Here is a 20,538-nt window from a genome sequence, read left to right on the forward strand (position 1 = left end):
TTATTCCTCGTAAAGGAATAGTTTTGGGAGTTAGTGTAGTTGGCTCATTTATGAGCGGTCAAGTACTGTCAGTACTTGTGTCAACCCGATTGTCAGGGCTTGTATATAAGGTGCTCACTGAGCACGAAGTATGTACAGAACAAAGTATTATCATTTTGAATAGAACTGAGTTGTCTGCTCTCTCTGTCTCGCTCCCTCTCCATCTCCATCTCTACGTTTTCTGTGTTTTACCGAACTGTCTTATTCCTCCGAACTGTGCACTCTGTGTTTCGCATACGCTTCCACACACGCTATTCTTTTACATGGTATCAGAGCGCAAGGGTTGAAGTCCTCTACAGCCGACAAGAAACACTTGCGACAAAACAGAGTTGAAGTTGTTCGGAGCAGAAAAAGACAGCAATATGGATAGAGGAATGGGAAGCTCACTTCTGACTGAAAAGCTTGACAGAAGAAACTACGCATCTTGGTCTTACAAGATGCACTAGTACCTGCTTGGCCATGGCTACTGGAGTTATGTCGAAGGAGCAAACGATGTGGCACTCGACTCGACACACAAGGACTATCTGGCTTGGGAACAAGCGGCAAGCAGAGTGTTGTATTGCTTCACGTCCTGTGTGAGTGATCAACTTTTGAGCTATATTAGGGATGCCAAGACGCCGAAGGACGCGTGGGCGAATCTCAAAAGGATTTTCGCTGCCAGCACAACGGTCAGAAAGCTGTAGCTCAGATAGGAGCTCAGCAATGTATGACAAAGAGATATGTCAGTGGTTGATTACACCACCAAGATCAAAGAAATCGGTGACTCTCTCGGCTCCATCAACGTGAACGTCGAGGAAGATGAAATGGTGCAGGTTTGTCTTGGTGGCTTGGCATCAAAGTTCGGACCTTTCCGAACGGCAGTCTGCACGAGGGAGATTACGCCTTTGTTTTTTGAGCTTCAGCCAATGTTGCTCATAGAAGAAAACCACGCAGGTGTGTCGATGAGTGCGCACGCCGATGGCAAGATGCTTTACACGGAGGATGATAGGCCCCGTGGTCGTGGTGGACGAGGCGAATCGGCACGCAATGGAGGCGGCAAGAGCAGAATGTACGGCATAATCGAGATGCTGGAAGCAATTCCAAACCCTCCGGAAGCAGGAGGAGTCAGGGCGGCGCCGCAAGACGGCAAGAGAAGGCCGTGTCAGAATGTTGGTACTATGGCAAGAAAGGCCACAAGGAGAGCGAGTGCTGGAAGAAACAAGTCGACTCGGACAAAGCTGGACCGAGCGGAAGAGACGCAGGAAGGCGTCAAAGATCGCACTACGTTGAGGGCTCCGAACAGGCCGGAAATGGAGCGGGCCCTGCTTCCGTAATGACACATAAAGCCAATTCAATGGTCGTGAACACCTTGAAATCATATGATGAGCCATGATGAGCCATGAGGAATGGTTCTCATACTTGGAGAAGGCGGAATCACGAGGGGTTGTCGAAACGGGAGATGACACCCCGCATACCATCAAACCTGTCGATGAAGTTCCCCTCAGCCATGTCGGGCAGAAAGGGAAGCTTATGAATGTGTTGCATGTCCCGACAATAATGAAGAACTTGGTGTTGGTCAGTCAGATCGTCGACCAAGGTATGCAAGTTCGATTCACGCACCTCAACTGCTTCATAGAAGAGGAAGGCAAAGTGATCGCGCAAGGGCGCCGTGAAGGGAGGATGTTTATCCTCGAAACCAATAATGTGGGCACCGCAATGTTCGCGAGAGGACAGAAGGTCGAGTCGAATATCCACCTGTGGCACAAGCAGTTCGGGCACGTAAATTTCCCGCGGCTTTGTGAGATGCAAACGAAGAACATCGTTTTCGGATTGCCGAAATTTCGGGGCCGTAATGCCCAAGTCTGTGAAGCCTGTCAGATGGGAAAATAACACCGACTTCCTTTCCCCAACGAGCGTAATCGGAGCCGTAATCCGCGCAATTTGATCCATTTGGATGTGTGGGGACCGACATAGAACGTGAGTCTCGTTGGAAGCCGTTACTTTGTAACCTTCATCGATGATATCACTCGGCACACGTGGGCATGCACAATCGCAAAGAAGAGCGAAGTTTTCGCATGTTTCTTGGAGGTGAAGAGCCTCGTAGAAAGGGAAATAGGGCATAAGATCAAATGCCTACGGTCTGATGGCGGGAAGGAGTACTTCTCCGACAAGTTCACATGTTATCTACAGAAGGAGGGAATTCGACGCGAATTCTTGTATAGATACACGCCGCAGCAGAACGGTGTGGCCGAGCAGAAGAATCAGACAATTGAAGAAGCGGCCATGGCAATGCTTGAAGAGAAGCATATGTCCTAATTCTATTGGGCTGAAGCCGTGAAGACGACTGTCTACTTGCAGAATCAGACTTCTGCTAATGGAGGAGTGTTGCCACATGAGTTGTATTTCGGGAAGAAGCCGAACTTGGCACACTTGAGGATTTTCGGTAGCATCGCGTATGTGCACGTGCCGAAGGAAAAAAGGAAGAAGCTGGACGCGAAAGCCAAGAAGTGTATCTTGGTCGGCTATTTGGATGAGCAGAAGGGTTATAAGTGTTATAACCCACGCACCAAACAAGCGCGCGTAAGCCGCGACGTTGTGTTTGACGAGTCCGCGTCCTGGTACTTGCCTCTGAACTTGGCACACTTGAGGATTTTCAGCAGCATTGCGTATGTGCACGTGCCGAAGGAGAAAAGGAGGAAGCTGGATGCCAAAGCCGAGAAATGTATCTTGGTCGGCTATTCAGACGAGCAGAAGGGGTATAAGTGCTATAACCCCCAAACGAAGGAAGCGCGCGTAAGCCGCGATGTTGTATTTGACGAGTCCGCTTTGTGGTACTTGCCTTCTCCTCCAGAACCTCACGACTCCATTTCGATTTCTGAAGAAGAAATCAGCAAGGCTGAAATGCCTCTGCATGATGAGGACATCGGAGCTCTGAGAGAGAGTTTGATCTCATTTCGGCTAAGCGAGCCGAATGAGGGGTTGGGCTGAGATAGCCAACCAGATGACGAGTCGGCGAGTAGTGGAGACTCAGTCGTGCCTTCCCTACGCAGGAAGCCGAGGAGACGGTTTACGCGCAAGGAGAAGGGGAAGAAGAAGACGTTGGAATACAATTTCGGTAGTGCCAAGTCAATTCGAAGCCAATCTGACCTCGAGCCAGGCGAGAAGGAACCTCCACGGAAGAGGTCGAAATCGACTGAAAAGATCACGAAATCGGGTAATCACGAATTACGTTGATCTACCCGCTAGAAGAATCTTGTGAAGAGGTACGAGTATAATGAGTATATGGCACACCATTACACATACATGACGCGAGTGACAAAAGTGCATGAGCCGGAGAGCTACGCAGAAGCGGCGAAGGACGCAAATTGGCGTGCCGCAATGGAGGAAGAGATGCGCGCCTTAACGTAGAACAAGACATGGGACCTAATTGACGCACCGAAGGGGGTGAAGCCGATTGGCTGCTGGTGGGTGTATAAAGTGAAACTCAACACGGACGACTTCGTCAACAGCTCCAAGGCCCGTTTAGTAACTAAAGGCTATGCACAGAAGCACGACGTGGACTATGATGAGACCTTCACGCCTGTCACGAAGATGACTACCGTGCGAGTCCTACTAGCCGTAGCAGCGGCAAAGGGGTGGCACTTACATCAGCTGGATGTAAAGAATGCGTTCCTGCAAGGTGATCTTGAGGAGCAGGTGTACATGATACATCCCCCGGGATTTCTATCCGAACAAAACACCTTGGCAGTCTGCCGATTGAAGAAGTCATTGTACGGATTTAAGCAAGCCCCACGAGCCTGGAACACGAAGATTACGCAACAGCTGCGTAGGATGGGTTTTTCGACATCGAAGTCTGCCTGTTCATTATTTGTTCAACAAAGTTGACATGGCCCGGTTAGCCTTCTATTGTATGTTGATGATTTAGTCATCGTCGGTGCCGATCTAGACAAAATCCGTCGCGTGAAGCCTCAGCTTGCGGCATCGTTTGAAATGAAGGATCTCGTAGACCTTCATTACTTCCTTGGGATCGAAGTGATCCGGACCTCCGAAGGCATATTGATCAGCCAGTGTCATTACACGCTGAATATGCTCTTCAAGTTCGGGATGGCAAACTATAAGCCCATCTCGACCCCTCTGGATAGGAACGTAAAGCTTCGCCAAGATTCGCGAAAGGCGTGCGACCCAACACGGTTCCAATAGATTGTCGGAAGCCTCATCTATTTGACTATTACTCGGTCGGACCTCAGTTACCCAGTCAGGCTCATTAGTCAATTCATGTCGTAGCCTACGGCCGAACACTTTCAGTGCGTGCAAAGGATATTGCGTTATGCCAACGGCACGAAAGACATGGTGTTGTTTTATCGGGCAGGCGTAGCCAAACAATTAGTCGGCTACACGGATGCCGATTGGGCCGGAAACATCCACGATCTTCGATCCACATTTGAATATGCATTCTCATTAGGAAGTGCGCAATCGCGTGGAGTAGCAAAAAGTAGCCGATAGTAGCACTGTCGAGTACGGAGGCCGAATATCGAGGGGTGATTGTCGCTCCGTGCGAAGTCATTTGGCTGAAACGGCTATTACGGGATCTAGAAGTAGAGGTTTCTGATCCGACGACGATCTATTGCGACAACCACAATAGTATCCACCTTGCGAAAAAACCCCGTGTTCCACGCCCGGACCAAGCACATTGAGGTGCATTACCATTTTGTCTGCGAGTGGGTCCTTTCAGGAGAAGTCGAATTGGTGCATGTTTCGATTGATTGGTAGGTTGCCGACATCTTCACGAAACCTCTTGGTCTCGACAAGTTACGACATTTCTCAGGTGCACTTGGGTTGCATCACCTCGACACGCCGACCTTGAGGGGGAGAAAGGAAGAACAGGGACAAGAGCGTGAAAGGAGCAGAGGTAAGCATCACGACGGAAGTGACCGAGATGCGGAGTCGGATGGAGAATTTGACTTCGAACCGGCTGAAGAAGCCGAAGACGGAAGCAAGGGCCGTAAGCATAAGAAGGAGCCGAGGATAGCCGAAATAGGGGGAGATAAGGCCAAGACTAAGATGTGGTCGAATGTTGTCAAGAGACGAATTGGAGACAGCCAATTCGGATGAGAGCGGAATTGAATCGGAAGTGTTCGATTCAATTGAAATGTTCGATTCAGATATGCCGAATCAACTGAAGGCCATGCGGAAAAAAGGGCAATGAAGGACACGTTGACACCGCGACAGCAAAGGAGCTAAGAAGAGCCGAACGAGCAGACAAGCCGACTGAAAGGGTCGAAGCGCGCGGAATCGAACGGGTCAAGGAGCGCGAGTGAAGTGTAAAGCCAGAAGGAATCGGAGCATAGATCCAGCGGAGCAAGTGGAACCTCAAGTTGAGCTTGAGGGGGAGTGTTGAGTGACAAGCTCAACATTGGGTGCGTAATACGACGTGTAACCCAGTGCGTAGACTAGACGCATAAGTTAGTACGCACAACTTGGTTGTATCGATGCGTAAACCGAAAGGATGTTGGAGCGTTATTCCTCGTAAAGGAATAGTTTTGGGAGTTAGTGTAGTTGGCTCATTTATGAGCGGTCAAGTACTGTCAGTACTTGTGTCAGCCCGATTGTCAGGGCTTGTATATAAGGTGCTCACTGAGCACGAAGTATGTACAGAACAGAGTATTATCATTTTGAATAGAACTGAGTTGTCTGCTCTCTCTGTCTCGCTCCCTCTCCCTCTCCATCTTTGCGTTTCTGTGTTTTACCGAACTGTCTTATTCCTCCGAACTGTGTACTCTGTGTTTCGCATATGCTTCCGCACACGCTATTCTTTTACAAAGATTATCCTGAATTGTAAAAAGAGCTAAATCAGGTCTTTTGGGTTCATGGGAGGGGTTTGTGGTACTTGCCTTGACCTCTGTGACGAACTTGTCAGTCATAGTTGCTTCTGCTATTTGCTTGAGCAAAGAGTCATCCCGGAGCAAGCAAGTCGCAAAGTTGTAGAATTGGTTAGGCTTTAACAAACTCTAGGACTGCTGAACATATGCTTCATCCTCCGGAGTGAGCTCGAACTCAGACCAACGGGATAAGACATCGATCTTCGTGTGTTGAGTGCCGGGTCGAAAGATTATCTCAAAATCATAGTCTGCCAAGAAGGTTGACCATCGCGCCTATCTACGATTTAAGGTTCGTGTGGTAGAAAAGTATATTAGATTTTTGTGATCTGTAATCACTTAGATACGGTGTTGCACCCCATTCTTCAAAAGCAATAGTAATAGCGAGAAGCTCCTTGTCGTATATGGGGTAGTTGATTTCTGGGGTCGTGAATTTGCAAGAGTAGTAAGCCATCGGGTGAAGCACACCGACCTCATATGGCTGGGAGAGGATCGCCCCAATGGAGAAATCAGAAGCATCCGTTTCGACTTGGAAAGGCTTAATTGGGTTAGGATGTAAAAGGACCGGTGCCATAATAAAGGCTTGTTTCAGCAAGTCGTACCGCTTTTGGGCAACTGTTGTCCATTCGAAAGTAGCATCCTTGCGGGTAAGAGCAGTGAGAGGTTGTGCGATCACTGAGAATCCTTTGATGAAGCGACGATAAAATTTGGCAAAACCAAGGAATGATTGCACATCTCGTACCCGAGTTGGGACAACCCACTCTTGGATAGTCTTGACTTTCCGTGTGTCCATTGTGATTCCCTGTGTTGAAATGACATATCCAAGAAACTCTACAAAAGTACGATCAAATTCACATTTTTCACTTTTAGCGTAGAGTCTGTGCTCGCGAAGTTTGGTGAGGACTAACTTGACATGTCGAGTATGCTCCTTGATGTTTGAAGAGAAGACCAAGATATCATCTAGATAGATCACACCAAAGTGATTTAGATATTCTCAGAAAATGGCATTCATCATATGTTGAAATACTGCAAGACCATTAGTGAGGCCGAAAGGCATTACCTTATACTCGAAATGTCTGTAGCGCGTTCTAAAGGCGGTTTTCCATTCATCTCCAGGTTTGATCCGTACCAAATTGTATGCTCCCCGTACGTCAACCTTGGAGAAGATCTTCCCAGTCTGGAGTCGATCCAACAGCTCTAGGATGAGAGGCAGTGGGTAGCGGTTGCGAACAGTAATCTTGTTTGGACCACGATAGTCGACGTAAGGATCCATCTTTCTTTTTCATGAACAAAATAGGAGCTCCTACTGGTGATTTTGAGGGTTGAATAAAACCCTTTTCAAGGTTCTCGTTGAGATACATTCGGAGTGCCTGGAGTTCTGGTTCTGACAACCCATAAATTGGGCCAAAGGGAGGACTGCCACCTTCTTGCAGATCAATCAGATAGTCATAACGTCGATGCTCAGGCAAGTGATCAACATTCTTTTTCTCAAATACGTCCTTGAAGTCTTCATACTTGAACGGTAGTCAGTCAGTAGTTTTGCAACACAAACTGGTTGGGTCAATGTAGTAAAACGTAACATTAAAAAGGAACTAAAAGATGAAAATATTGTAAACACTACCCTTGAGGAAGAGAAAATGCGTCAAGCTTGACGTCTAAATGTACGCGTCACTAGGCTCAAGGAAGGGGCATCATCTCCCGATGAAGATCCACAAACACTAGGGAAAATGTTAGGGTACACAGAGGCCCTACCAATGACCAAAACTTGGAGGGTCGGACGTGACACTACTAGGAAGATAGATCCCAAAAAGAGTCGGTGATAGGGGGCAACCCTGTTTTACACCAATGGTGCTAGTGAAACAATCGGATAGGCCACCTAGGCATCATACGCACCCAAAGACTTGCTCATATAGGCATAAATGGCCCAGATCATGTCATTTGGTATCTCCAAGCTCTTAAGTCCATCAAACAACTTCTCCCTAGGAACCGTGTCAAAGGCTTTGCGGAAGTCCACAAAGCAACAATATAGTTTCTTCTTACGAGCCTTCATCTGGTCAATTAAGCACCTAAGTGTGAAGATATGGTCAATAGTGGAGAAGGCTCATCTAAAGCCAGCCTGCTCAAGTGCTTGAAGACTTAATGTTTCCATATAATCGCTAAGCTTCGCTTCCATTACCGCACCATATAGTTTAGCGAGCGTATGTCCTATCATAATGGTCCTATATGTATTTGGGTCCATTGGGTCCCCTCCTTTATGTATAGGAACCACTATGTTCATGGTCCATTGTGGTGGAAAACCCTCGGCAAGGGCACGGTTGAAGATTAGAGTGAGAAAGGGGGCTAGGCACTCTCGAGCATATATGATGTGCTCGACTCGCAATCCTGTGTGGTTCATGGATTTCCTATGTTGTAATTTTTTTATGACCTTCACGACCCTAGATGTTGTGAAAAGTGTCCCCATGTTAGGTCGGGGTGTGGAAGGCATTGGGATGGGTGGTTGGTTCAGGACATGGTAGAGTCTCTTGATATACATGTGCCAAATATTGGGATCCTCGATGGGTGTGTGGTCACGGTTCCCTTAGTCTCTTCCATGCAAGGGTGCAATCCCTACTCATGAGCATATGGTAGAGTTCCCAATATTGGGATGCTTCCCAAGCTCATCTTTTACGACGTGTCATCTTGCGCATCTCTTTTCAAGCCTGTATCGAGGAAATAGTACCACTAAGTCGCAACACTTTAAGTTGTGTATACAACTCTCTACAATCCTTGTCATACCACTTGTTCTGTGGCATAGACCCTATTTTACTATGATTGGAGTGTTTCGTGTATAGGAAGCTACTAATTGTTGCCGAGTGAAGGGTGTGTGCGAGTTCTGTAGTGAGGTTCTCTAAAGGCAAGGAAGAATCAAAAGAGGAGAGATGGGCTTGAACATGTCGAGAGTAAATGTCAACGAGTTCATGCATGAAATGTATTATGGTGTGCTGGTTTGGTTGACTAGAGTTGGTGGCATGGGATGTGTTGCATTTTACCTCAAAGTATAGGAAGCTATGGTTTGCACCAATGGGGCATGGGATCACCCGGAAGGAGTTAACCATGTGGGTAGCTTCAGGGTGTCCTATTAGGTAATCATCTGTGCTTTCCCCTCCTCCATGTGGGAAACATGTGACCGCTTCCGAGTCCGGCCACTTGGCTAAGCCATTATATATGATCATCTGGTGTCAGCTTCCAAGTTCAAGCAGATGATGGCCAAAGCTTGTGGCGTCCGCACCTTGATCGTTTGATGTACGCGTTATGTCTAAGTCTAAAGGGTCAACATTCACCATTTCGAGGTTTCTATCCATCTGAAATATTGTGCATTGTCGGGATTGGGTTCTCGCATTGAAATCTCCTACAAGGAAGACTTCCCCTTGAGAAGAATATCAGATTATGTCATCTGATAAAGGTTCGTATGGAGAAGGCCCATGCAAAGTTCCTTCATCAACAATACTTGCCTCTCCAGCCATATTATACCGGGATCCTTTCGGGGGGAAGTAACACACGGCGATAAATATCGCTTGGTCCTTGCTAGTGAGGACTTTCACCCACATAAAACGGGTTTCAGGGTCTTTCTTTAGTATTTCTATCCTATTATGTATCTCTCTCCGGAATAGTATCGCAACCCCTCAAGACCCTCTAGTAGTATGTCAACGTGAGGTTTGTCTAAAGACAAATTCCCAACGAAAACCGTCAACTTGTGGCAGTAAAAAAACTATGCCAAATACCTTCAAAATCTCCTCTAGATGGCCAGGGTGTGTCCAAAGTGCACCGTTACAGTTTCATAAAGTCATCCTAAGTTTATTGTCTGTCACATGGGCCACACGCTGTCAATTGGCAGCACGATCATTTATTATCACACGTCCGTCTTGGTAAAAAGCACGATGCCCCTCTTTACGAGGTTGTATGACTCACGACATACAAGTTTTACGATGCTCAATTTGCATCTTAGTTAGATATTCATCGAGGTAGATAGGGTCCCCGCCCAATCCTCGAAGAATTGGTCTCTTTTTAAAAAATGCGATTCTAGATTCTGAGTCCTTAAACTGAAGGACCAAAGCTCTTTTCCTAGTGGTGTCACGTCCTACCCTCTAAGTTTTAGTGATTGGTAGGGCCTCGTACACCAACATTTTCCCTAATGTTTGTGCATCTTCGTTAGGAGATGCCCTTTCCTTGAGCCCAGTAACTCGTACATTTAGGCGTCGAGCTTGACGCATTTTTTCCTCCTCAAGGGTAGTGTTTACAATATTTTCATCCTTTAGTTCCTTTTTAATATTACGTTTTACTACATCAACCCACCCAGTTTTTGCTAATTCCATATCGCTTTTAACCTCTTCATTAACCTTTTTTTATCTCGTCCTTAATATCCTCTAGGGAAGATATCTCACCATCTTCCCTAGATGTCTCAAGATCCTTGACTTGTTTCTGAAGGTTCGTGTTGTCATAAGCACTTCTTTTTCTTCCTTATCTTTTTGTTTTTCAGCTTCAATCTCTTTTGCCCATTTTTCTAGTTTAACTAAACGGTTAAGGACATCTAAAAATTCTTCCTTACTTATAATTTCTTCGTGTGTTTCCTTATGGTTTCGTCTAGAAGTCATGTTGTAAATCAAAAGATAAAAGAAAGAAAAAACGAAGAGGACAAAAAAAACTTAGCTGAGCATTGATGCCTTGCATGCTAGGTTTGAGTGTAGAAGGACATGTATGCTTCAGCCGATTACGTCGTCAAAAGCGTAGGTGATAGCGGGGACAAACAACGACGACAACGCAGGCGATAGCAGACAATGGTTGCAGACGACGACAGCAGACGACAACGATAGAAAGAGCCGTTACTAGAGAGAGAGAGAGAGAGAGAGAGAGAAGCAAGTGATGGTGGCAAAAACCTAAGCCCCATACATACATACATACATACATACATACATACATACATACATACATACAGAGAAAGAGAGAGAGAGAGAGAGAAGCAGCTGATGGATGGTGGCAAAAACCTAAGCCCCATACATACATACATACATACAGAGAAAGAGAGAGAGAGAGAGAGAAGTGGCAAATACCTAAGCCCCAAGCAAGCAAGTCTCGCAGAGAGAGAGAGAGAGAGAGAGAGAGAGAGAGAGAGAGGAATGGAGGCTCTCTCTCTGTCTGCCCCTTCCCCTCCCCCTCCCCCTCCTGTCAGTGCTGCTGCTGCTGCAGACGATTGCAAGAACAGCGATGGTGGCGAAGAAGAGAATGCCCAGCTTCCTGCGTCCAAGAAGAAGGCTAAGGCTGCTGCATCTGAAACCAAATCCTCCAGGCGCGATGTCAAAGTCCCCAAGGTATTTATTTATCCTCTCTCCTCTCCTCACAGAAGCGCTTTCTGCTTCTCTTCTCTGTGAGTTATACGTGTTTCCCAGATTGTTTCTTCTTTTAAGATCAGACGCGGATCTGTTTTGCTTTCGTATTGTCAGAATCTTTCTAGCCGTCTCGGATTTTTCTAATTCAAAAATATCTAGTTTTCTTCTGAAGATCAAAAGAAGAGGCCAGGAACTCCCTTTGCTTGAAGGAAAACGCTTGAAAATCGTCACATGTAGTCTGTGTAATGTCGTTCTCGACACTCAGCTTCCTCTTCAAATCATCATGAATCAAAATCTTTTTCTTCTTCTTCTTCTTCTTCTTCTTCTTCTCGTTCTTCTTAATATCAAGAAGGGATCAAGTTTCATTGATGAAGTGACATGTGTTATCTACGTCAGTTTCATTGATATTACGTCTGTAACGAGGACCCCAGGTCTGGATTTCTTCTGGAAATAGGCTTCGTTTTAGAACTCGTCATTTGGGTTCTTCTTAAGATCCAGAAGATTTCAGGATCTTTGCAGAAGCAAGCAGGGATTTGTTTTTATTCTTCTTCATTTTCAGTGGACTGGGACTCACGTTCTTGTGACATTCATCTTTTGTTTCAAACCTGATTTAAATCATAGACTTCGCATAAGTGGTGGGGGTTGTGGTGTGGTGCAGCACATGGGGATTAGCTTTAACTCACAGATACAAGGGCTGCTTATGTATACTATTGGGAAGCATCACATCGTTGTCCAAAACCATTTATTGAACTATGGGCGGTTTGGTGCATGCTTAAAGATCAAAATGAGATACACTGGGGATGAACTAGTTTCAAAATTACCTAGTTTATGTATCGATCTGTGTACGCTTTCAGGGAACCAGAGACTTTGATCCCTTGCAAATGGCAATTCGGGAAAAAGTATTTCTCATTGTTACTAGTGCTTTCAAAAAACATGGCGGTGTTGCAATAGACACTCCTGTATTTGAGTTGAAAGAGACTCTAACAGGTAAATATGGAGAAGACTCAAAGTTGATTTACGACCTTGCAGACCAGGTATGTGCTGGCATCTTTTTTGTTTCATCACATCCGTTTGTGTTTGTGAATTCTAGTCCTAAGATTATATAAATTTATGTTGATGTATACTAGAGAGAGCTGATCTTTATACCCTTTGAAATCAGGGTGGAGAATTGTCATCCTTGCGCTATGATCTCACTGTGCCATTTGCACGTTACTTGGCGACAAAGAAATTGACCAGCATGAGAAGGTATCACATAGCGAAAGTCTACAGGCGAGATAATCCTGCTAGGGGGAGATATCGAGAATTCTTCCAGTGCGATTTTGATATTGCGGGACAATATGATGTAATGGTTCCTGACTTTGAAGTATTGAAGGTGCTGACAGAAATTCTTGATAAGCTTGATATTGGCAACTACGAGGTACAAACTGCACAACTATGTTTGTGGTTGAATTGCATCAAATGAAATTGTTTAATTATGTGGTAGACACTCTTTTTTCCTGTAAAGTTTGAGTTGAGATAGAATCTAGATGTTGTGCTGTTTTATGCTACAATCACTGATTTAATTGATCACATACAAGATATTTTAAAGTTTTAAACATCACATGGTCATTACTTAAATGGGTGGGGAACAAGGGCAGTATGTTTAATGCAGGGACGGCCTTTGTTACAATATGCAATTTTTTATTTTTGCTAATGAAATCCTTTGAGCTTATTAAGAAGCCAGTATAGTTATGGTGCAATGCCTAAAGGAGCTTAACTCGAATTCTCTACTGTCAGTGAACGAAGAACCTAATATCGATATCAAGCATATCAGAAGATCTAAGGTCACCAAATATCCATATCAAGCATATCATAACATGACAGGAATGCTTAGAGCTTATTAGATGAGAGAAGGAGAGTGATGTTATATGTCTTTTGTCCCTCCCAAATGATGATATGATTATAATATCCACATGAATGCATGCAAGTGAAAAGTGGATGGTATGTGTATAAGCAGTATGGAGTTAATTTGACAGAAAGAGTGGTCCTTCTTGGACACTCATTTGCCATGCCACGGCTGCCAACAGCCTTAATGAAGTTTGCTGCAGAATGATTTGATTTGGAGGATAACATGCAGTTTTTCTGATACTAATATGAAAGCAGATGCTGTTTGAAATCTCACACACTTGTTTCGTTGGCTTCAGGCCAGCCATTTTTCAAATATGCAATGGCACTTAACATAGTCGAAGACTTGCTTTCGTCTGTGGCTGTGGTTCAGGTTTTCCATTAGGCATTCCTGCTGACATTATGTGGCTTTACAAGTCCCCATAAAAGTTCCGTTTTCTTGGATCACCTGAACTGCTCTGTGTATCTGCTGTATACACATCAGTTCTGGTACTTACCTCAAAATTAGAGCGTGGCAATCCACAGTTCAATATTAGCCCGCATTGCAAGTGCAATTTTAACTTCTTGTTATAGTTGCCAGCATCATCTTATGGTGTATGTGGAGGACCCGATGCTCACATTCTTGGTGGAGAACCAGAGTCTACGGCATATCCCTTGGCTGTTATAGGCATGAAATCTTTAGGAACAGTGCAGAGAAAGGGCACGTTTTCCCGAGATTGTGAAGCGTTTTCATCCTTGTTTTGGTCTTTTTCTTGCTGACATTATGTAACATTACAAGGCTCCATAAGAGTTCAGTTTTCTTGGCTCTCCTGTACTAAATAGGTTGCATGACAATGCACGGTTAATATTAGCTCTAATAAATAGGGTGATATTGCCCAATTAATGTGATTCAATTTGCTGCAGAATGGCCTAAATTCTTTTTCTGGTGAAGATATCATTTTTTTTCTTTTTCAGGTTAAGCTTAATCATCGACGACTGTTGGATGGTATGCTAGAAATTTGTGGAGTGCCTGCTGAAAAGTTTAGGGCCATTTGCTCGTCAATAGATAAGCTGGATAAACTAACTTGGGATGATGTCCGAAAAGAAATGGTACTCTTCTCATTTAAAACAGTTTTTCAAACATACTGATGGCTGCTGTCAGTTTTTTTTATTTCATGCTCTGTGATGTATCCTTGCCAGGTTAAGGATAAAGGCTTAACGGAAGAGTCTGCAGATAAGATTGGTAAACTCGTACAGAAGCGTGGGAAGCCCATGGAATTGCTGGCTGAACTGAACAAAGAAGACAGTCCATTCCATGGAAATGCTGCCTCTGAAAAAGCTCTCGATGAACTAAATCAACTATTTACTTATATGGATGTGGGAAAGTGCTTGAACCGGTTTGTTTTTGATCTGAGTCTAGCTCGGGGTCTTGATTACTATACTGGAGTTATCTTTGAGGCTACATTCGTAGGGACTGTGAAGGTAAATAACTAACTGTTCAAAGGATAAATATAGTTTAATGATTTTCAATATCTTGAATAGCCATTTCGTAGGGACTATGAAGGTATATAACTAACTGTTCAAAGGATTAATATAGTTTCATGATTTTCAATATCTTGAATAGCCATTTTGAACTTTGAACTGCAGATGGGATCAATAGCTGCTGGGGGCAGGTATGATGATCTTGTGGGAATGTTTAGTGGCATGCAAGTTCCGTCAGTCGGCATGAGTTTGGGTATTGAACGAATCTTTGCAATTATGGAAGAGCAAGAGCAAGCTAAGAAGGTAGAAATTGTGTGAATGCAGTTTATTATTTTTAAGTGTTGTCACTGAGAGTCAGTGTCTGCTTGTGACAGCAGTTCAACTTTGGACTTTTTTTGATAAGGTTGCATGAGTGTAATGGGGATTTTATCTATTTTAATGTAAGCATTGTATCTATTATAGGGTTGTAAAGGTAAACTTGTCGGCAAGCAAATGACATTGTGCTTTTATCATATTCATGTTGTCTGGTTGATGTTTTGGCAGCTTCCTGTACGTAAAACGGAGACCCAAGTTCTCATTTTGGGAATTGGTAAGACTCTGTGGAATGTAGCCATTGGTATTGCAACTGAGCTTTGGGAACAGGAAATTCCAACTGAATTCAAGTGTGTGGCTCCTGGAAGGATAGCCAAAAACCTTTCTGATGCATTTGAGAAGGATGGCATTCCTTGGGTGGTTCTTGTTGGACAAGATGAACTTGACAAAGGAATTGTGAGATTGAGGGATATGGCAGCCAAACAAGAGGAACTAGTGGCAAAGAATGATATTGCAGCTAACCTCTCTGCGCGGATCAAGAAATCTCAAAGCTCTTAATAGTACCAGTTTTGAGAATTGAAATGGTGTGAATAACATCATTCATTATGACTCAGAAGCAGGTATTGCCTCATTTTTCAGATGTTCTATGAATCGTATGGGATTCATGAACAGCAGAGTTATTCTCATGATATAAGTTATAATACTGATACAAGGATGTATTAGATGCAAGATAATTTTGATTTCACAGTTTTCACATTACCTGTGCTCGTCTAAAGCAAGTCCTGCAAATATGATTCAAGTGGCAGTACACTGCATTTTCAACGTTGCTAAATTGATTCATGCATGTTTATTCATTCATTAATGATGTAATTGATATTACAGCTTATAGACATCTTTGCACTCTACGAGGAAGAATCATTATTATTTTCAGAATTGATTGGTGCTACAAATATTCAACAAATTTTTATGTGGAAGAGATGTGTTTTCAGTGTTCACTTCTTTTGTGGATAGACGCATCTTGCAATACTTAATATATGTGAGTGGCAATCTATCTTGGCTACTTAAATTGTTCTCTTTAATTACTATACTCATAATTATGTGTATCTTAACGTATGTAAGATGATTGTGTGCTTTTGTTCTGTACTGCGATGATGTGGAAAGGCTTCTTTGGAAGTAGATGTCTTTCATCAAATGAATTTGATGTAGCAAGGTATGGAGGCAATCCACCAATACTTGTTTCACAACCAAAAATGAATCATACCAAGTAAAGCAAACACGTAGAGATTGGCATTATATTGAGGAATATGGCTGGCATGGGAGTGTTGTCAATGGTCATTGCATAATGTGGCAAGATTTTGTTCGAGACTTTTAATCTTTCTACGTTTGGTCTGTACATTATAAAGTAACTTGATATGACATGGTTTGAGTTGATGGAAAAAGTAATAAAACCAGCCTACAATGGTTTTAAGTAGATATATGAATAATTGAAAATCAGTCACTATTTATACAAAAAGGGCCCAAGTTGAGATTTGTTTATAGTTTGATTGAGGTTATCTACTGGTTGAATTTATAAATTCACATGGGGTCCTTCAAGCAACCATATGGGCCACCACTTGTTGGTTTCTAGCTCTCAAAATAATATTTTCATCCCTAGATCTTAACTAAGTTCTCCAACCACTATCAAGTTAAATCTAAATGCAATGCGAATATATGGCTTTCATTATTCATTATTAGCCTTGAATCCGAAATATATTTTTTGAAACAAACTTCAAACATATTAAAATCCTAATAAAAGTGCGAATCGAGTTATCACATTAAATATTTTCATACATGCGAACATCAATATTCTATGAGTACTCTACCTTAAGTCACAATATGAATAATAATGGACTCCTATGTACTACAAGAACTATTGCAGTGAAAGATCCCTATTATATAATATTGACTCCTTGTTTATAGTTATGACCCTCATTGTGTATGGTTCTTTCTTGGATATTTACACATGGATATTTTCTTGTTTCATCATGCAAATCACTTTAGAAGATACTTTAGGGTGCTTGATATGTGGGGAGTGTGCTTCGTGAACTTCCTTGTCTTTAATTGGAATTCTGGCTACTTTAGTTGGGTACAATTTATCCTTTTAGAATCCAATTTCATAACGTGTTTCCGTTACTAGGAAAACATATTGATTTTTGGTGGTCTAACCCCCTGGTGCTACCTTTCTTTGTTTATAAGGAGTGCAATAGTTTTATATGAGACTTGATGCTGAATTATTCTAATTGTTTTGCTTCTTAATGTTTGCTCTATTACTAATAAAATGTGAGTGCATGATGTGTTTCTATTGTGGTGCTCTACGATTCTCATCCACTTGATGTAGATATGCTTCCAGATGTTTGCACTAATGTTAGAATAAAAGGTGACCTCATGATGTGTTTCTACTTATCTAAACTTGATGTAGATTTATCCTAAATTTTATGCTTCCAAATGTTCACAGTAAAGTCTAATACTAGAATAAAAGGTGAGTGCATTATGTGTTTCTATTCATTCTTGTAGTGGGTGTGGCAAGTGACCCATCCCACATGGAAGTTTAGGGTATCCTACACAGATCTTACTAAATACTACCAATGAGTATATTTCTCTACTTCTTCTAGAGATAAGTTAGCTTCCTCGACCTTGAATGGCCTAACTTATGGATTTTTCAGGTTCCTCAACCTTGAGGTGAGTAAAGCCCCATTCTTGTTTCTTGATTGTGGAGGCCTACTTAATGAAATATATCCATTAGAATTATCTTCCCTTCTTGAGTAACCTATATAATGGCTCAACAAAATTGGTGTAAAGCGAGGTCCAAAAGTGTAAATCATGCATGTCCCTAGAAACCACCTCATATTTGTGTACGACTTGCACTCTTCTTTAATCTTGTCCAAGTTCGTTAGGGAGGGTTTACAACAATAGGGCCCACAAAGTTGCCAGAAAATGCTAGGTGTACATATTCTAGCTTGATCATCATTTTATTGTAGTCGGTAATGTTATCAATCACAAAACAAGTCTACATCAGTCATCCCCCAAGGGCTCATCTTTCTCCACCTCCAAGAATCCTTTGATAGGAATTATTGAGTAGCTAATGTTTGGTAGAAGATGAAATAGAATGATAAGCGACTTGTATGTGATCAAATTGAAGCAAGATGGAAGCACAATGGGAGCATGAACAATGAGAATGTGTGAGTGAACCACAATGTACACACAGAATTAAAATCAAACTTTACAAGTAAATATATCAAAGATACATTTCAGGGTTAACACAAATGGCCCATACAATATGTATGTGTCTATTAACACACTGCAACTTAACATCCCCCATAATAGGCATATATAATGTAATCAACTTAGGTTGTCAATGTTGGAATCAATTTCAAGCCCATTTGAGTATGCAAAGGTTGGGATCAATTTGTCAAAAGACTTTTGGTCATGGGATAAGATATATTGTCACGTGTTAGAATATTGTCAATGATAAACCTCTTCTTGGAGACACATTCTTGGAAAAACTGATATTGAATCTCTATATGTTTTTATGCCGAATAATGGACACCATTTTTATCCAAAGAGATAGCACCCTAGTTATCACCACTATAAGGTCAAAGTTGAATTCCGAACAATCTACAGAAACGTGACAACTAGTCAACTTAGACATTGTAATTCCTTAGCTACGTAAGATGTAGCTACATATTCTCCTTCATATCATCGAGGTCTTTGTGCTCTCCTAAAGTTTTTATCTGCATGAGATTTATCTTCTTGCAAATTGGAAAAAATAGTCGGAGGTTGATTTCTAAGCATCATGCATAGTCTGAATATGTTGAACAAACTAGGTTCATTATTTTGAATTGAGGGCTTGTTGGCAAAACCTATTTGCTTAAGTTTTGTGTGTCATTCAAATATCTAAAGACATGACACTACATTCCAATGTGGTTGACTGGGTTTGTACATAAATATGCTTGCTTTACTTGGAACCATATGCACTAAATTAGCTTGAGTTACGAGCATCGTGTACATCAAAGAACCAACAACCAATGTATATGGTACCGACTTCATATGATCCCCCTCTAGACCAGATATCAACAATCTTTCTATGAAAGCCCAAGGTTGTCATGTAGCATGTTGAATCACTCCAATTTTTTTTGGATGTGATCATCCTAAGACAGATAGAATTGTCAAATGGGTCATGTCATGTGATCTTCATCCCAAGAACATGTCCTATGGAACCTAAGTCCTTTATGGAGAAATTCAACTGTAGATGTCATCGGAGATCTGCAAGCTCACCAACATTTAGTCTCGTGAGAAATATATCATCCACGTAGAGGATGAGATATATGATGGATCTATAAGATGTGTCTTTCGAAAATAGATAATGGTTCTCATTGCTTTCAGAAAATCCAACTGATTGAATGAAGTCATTGAATTTTTGATACCATTTTCAAGGCTTTTACTCTAGGCCATATAGATTCCTCTTGAGTTGGTAGACTAGATGTTCTTGGCTAGGTGACATGAAACCTTCCAATTACTTCTTCCAAATTTCCTCATCCAAATCACCATGGAGAAAGGTTTTTTTGACATCTAATTGAAGAATTTTCAAGTCCTTCGCAACTACTAGCCTGAGTAGGAATTGTAGGGTTCACATTTTCAACATTAGTGAAACAATCTTGTCAAAATTGACTCCCCGTGCAGTATTTGATATTGTTTGGACTAGACAAGTGAGACCAAATTAGGGTATGGTGTAGTGCCATCCTCCCTCCTTGGGATTACAAGTGCAAAGTTGACGACTAAAAAGTGGAGTTGGTGGAGAATGTTGTGATATTTGATTGGATCTCCTCCACTCTAGTTTCCATGGATAGGTTCCCTTGATAAGCAAAGAAAACCAAGTCTAGAAGATCCATCAGTAGGGTGATGGTGTGCAACAATACCAACCGCTGAGGAATAACCTCAAATGTATCATATGGATAAATCATTAAAAAATCTAGTTGTTGGTCCATGACGAGGACAATTGTGACAAATTTTAAGCACTCCATTGGGGATGAGATATAATCTTCATAGAGTACATGTTTGGTGATTGACAAACATCATAAAGCATGATTGGCTTGTTATAGTATTATGTGAGGGGTTCTCAACACTGTAAATAACTCTATCAAGTTTGAGGAGGCATCAACATAGAAAGTTAGCACTTGAGCAATGATTGGGGGCAATGGGATAGAAAAGTCATCTTCTCACTTGGATCTTAATTATTTGATGTTGCCTTGCAAGTCTTGACAATGGTTTCCTGATTAGACCATAGTTTATTAGACCACTTCCTTTTTTCTTTTTCTTTTTCTTTTTCTTTTTCTTTCAAGAAAGATACTACATTAGTATTAAGAAGCGTCCTAAGGTTGTACACAAAATATGTACATCTAGGTAATTATCCCCCGTGTTAAATTCTAGCTTTTGGCTTAAATAAATACTTTGGTGTAGAGTAAAACCACTCCACCTTGTAAAAAATCCACCTATAAGATATTCCTTTGTCTGATAATCGAACCACTTCTTAGTCTAACTACAAGGCTACAACCTCGTGATGTGATGCAAATGGGCATGTGATCTTC

General features: G+C 42.3%; 1 protein-coding gene across 1 annotated transcript; it reads left to right on the plus strand.

The window, feature by feature from the left end:
* The first annotated feature begins 11,032 nt into the window (after positions 1-11,032).
* On the plus strand, positions 11,033-15,673 carry LOC147857743 (Class II aaRS and biotin synthetases superfamily protein). The gene is made up of 7 exons (XM_087327098.1): positions 11,033-11,239; positions 12,112-12,291; positions 12,417-12,674; positions 14,096-14,230; positions 14,321-14,602; positions 14,768-14,905; positions 15,146-15,673. The coding sequence occupies exons 1-7, from the start codon at positions 11,048-11,050 to the stop codon at positions 15,470-15,472; spliced, it is 1,512 nt and encodes a 503-aa protein (XP_087183224.1). The 5' UTR covers positions 11,033-11,047; the 3' UTR covers positions 15,473-15,673.
* Positions 15,674-20,538: the final 4,865 nt, after the last annotated feature.

The sequence above is a fragment of the Azolla caroliniana genome, unplaced genomic scaffold (assembly GCF_043228905.1).
Source record: "Azolla caroliniana isolate FFs.n. ecotype wild unplaced genomic scaffold, voAzoCaro1.0.p SCAF_11, whole genome shotgun sequence".
NCBI classification, from domain to species: domain Eukaryota; kingdom Viridiplantae; phylum Streptophyta; class Polypodiopsida; order Salviniales; family Salviniaceae; genus Azolla; species Azolla caroliniana.

Excerpts from the sequence above, each read along its gene's own strand:
- LOC147857743 (XM_087327098.1), top strand. The coding sequence starts at position 11,048 with ATGGAGGCTCTCTCTCTGTCTGCCCCTTCCCCTCCCCCTCCCCCTCCT. Across the intron at positions 12,675-14,095 it reads TTGATATTGGCAACTACGAG|GTTAAGCTTAATCATCGACG; the intron begins GTACAAACTGCA and ends TTTCTTTTTCAG. Across the intron at positions 14,603-14,767 it reads CATTCGTAGGGACTGTGAAG|ATGGGATCAATAGCTGCTGG; the intron begins GTAAATAACTAA and ends TTTGAACTGCAG.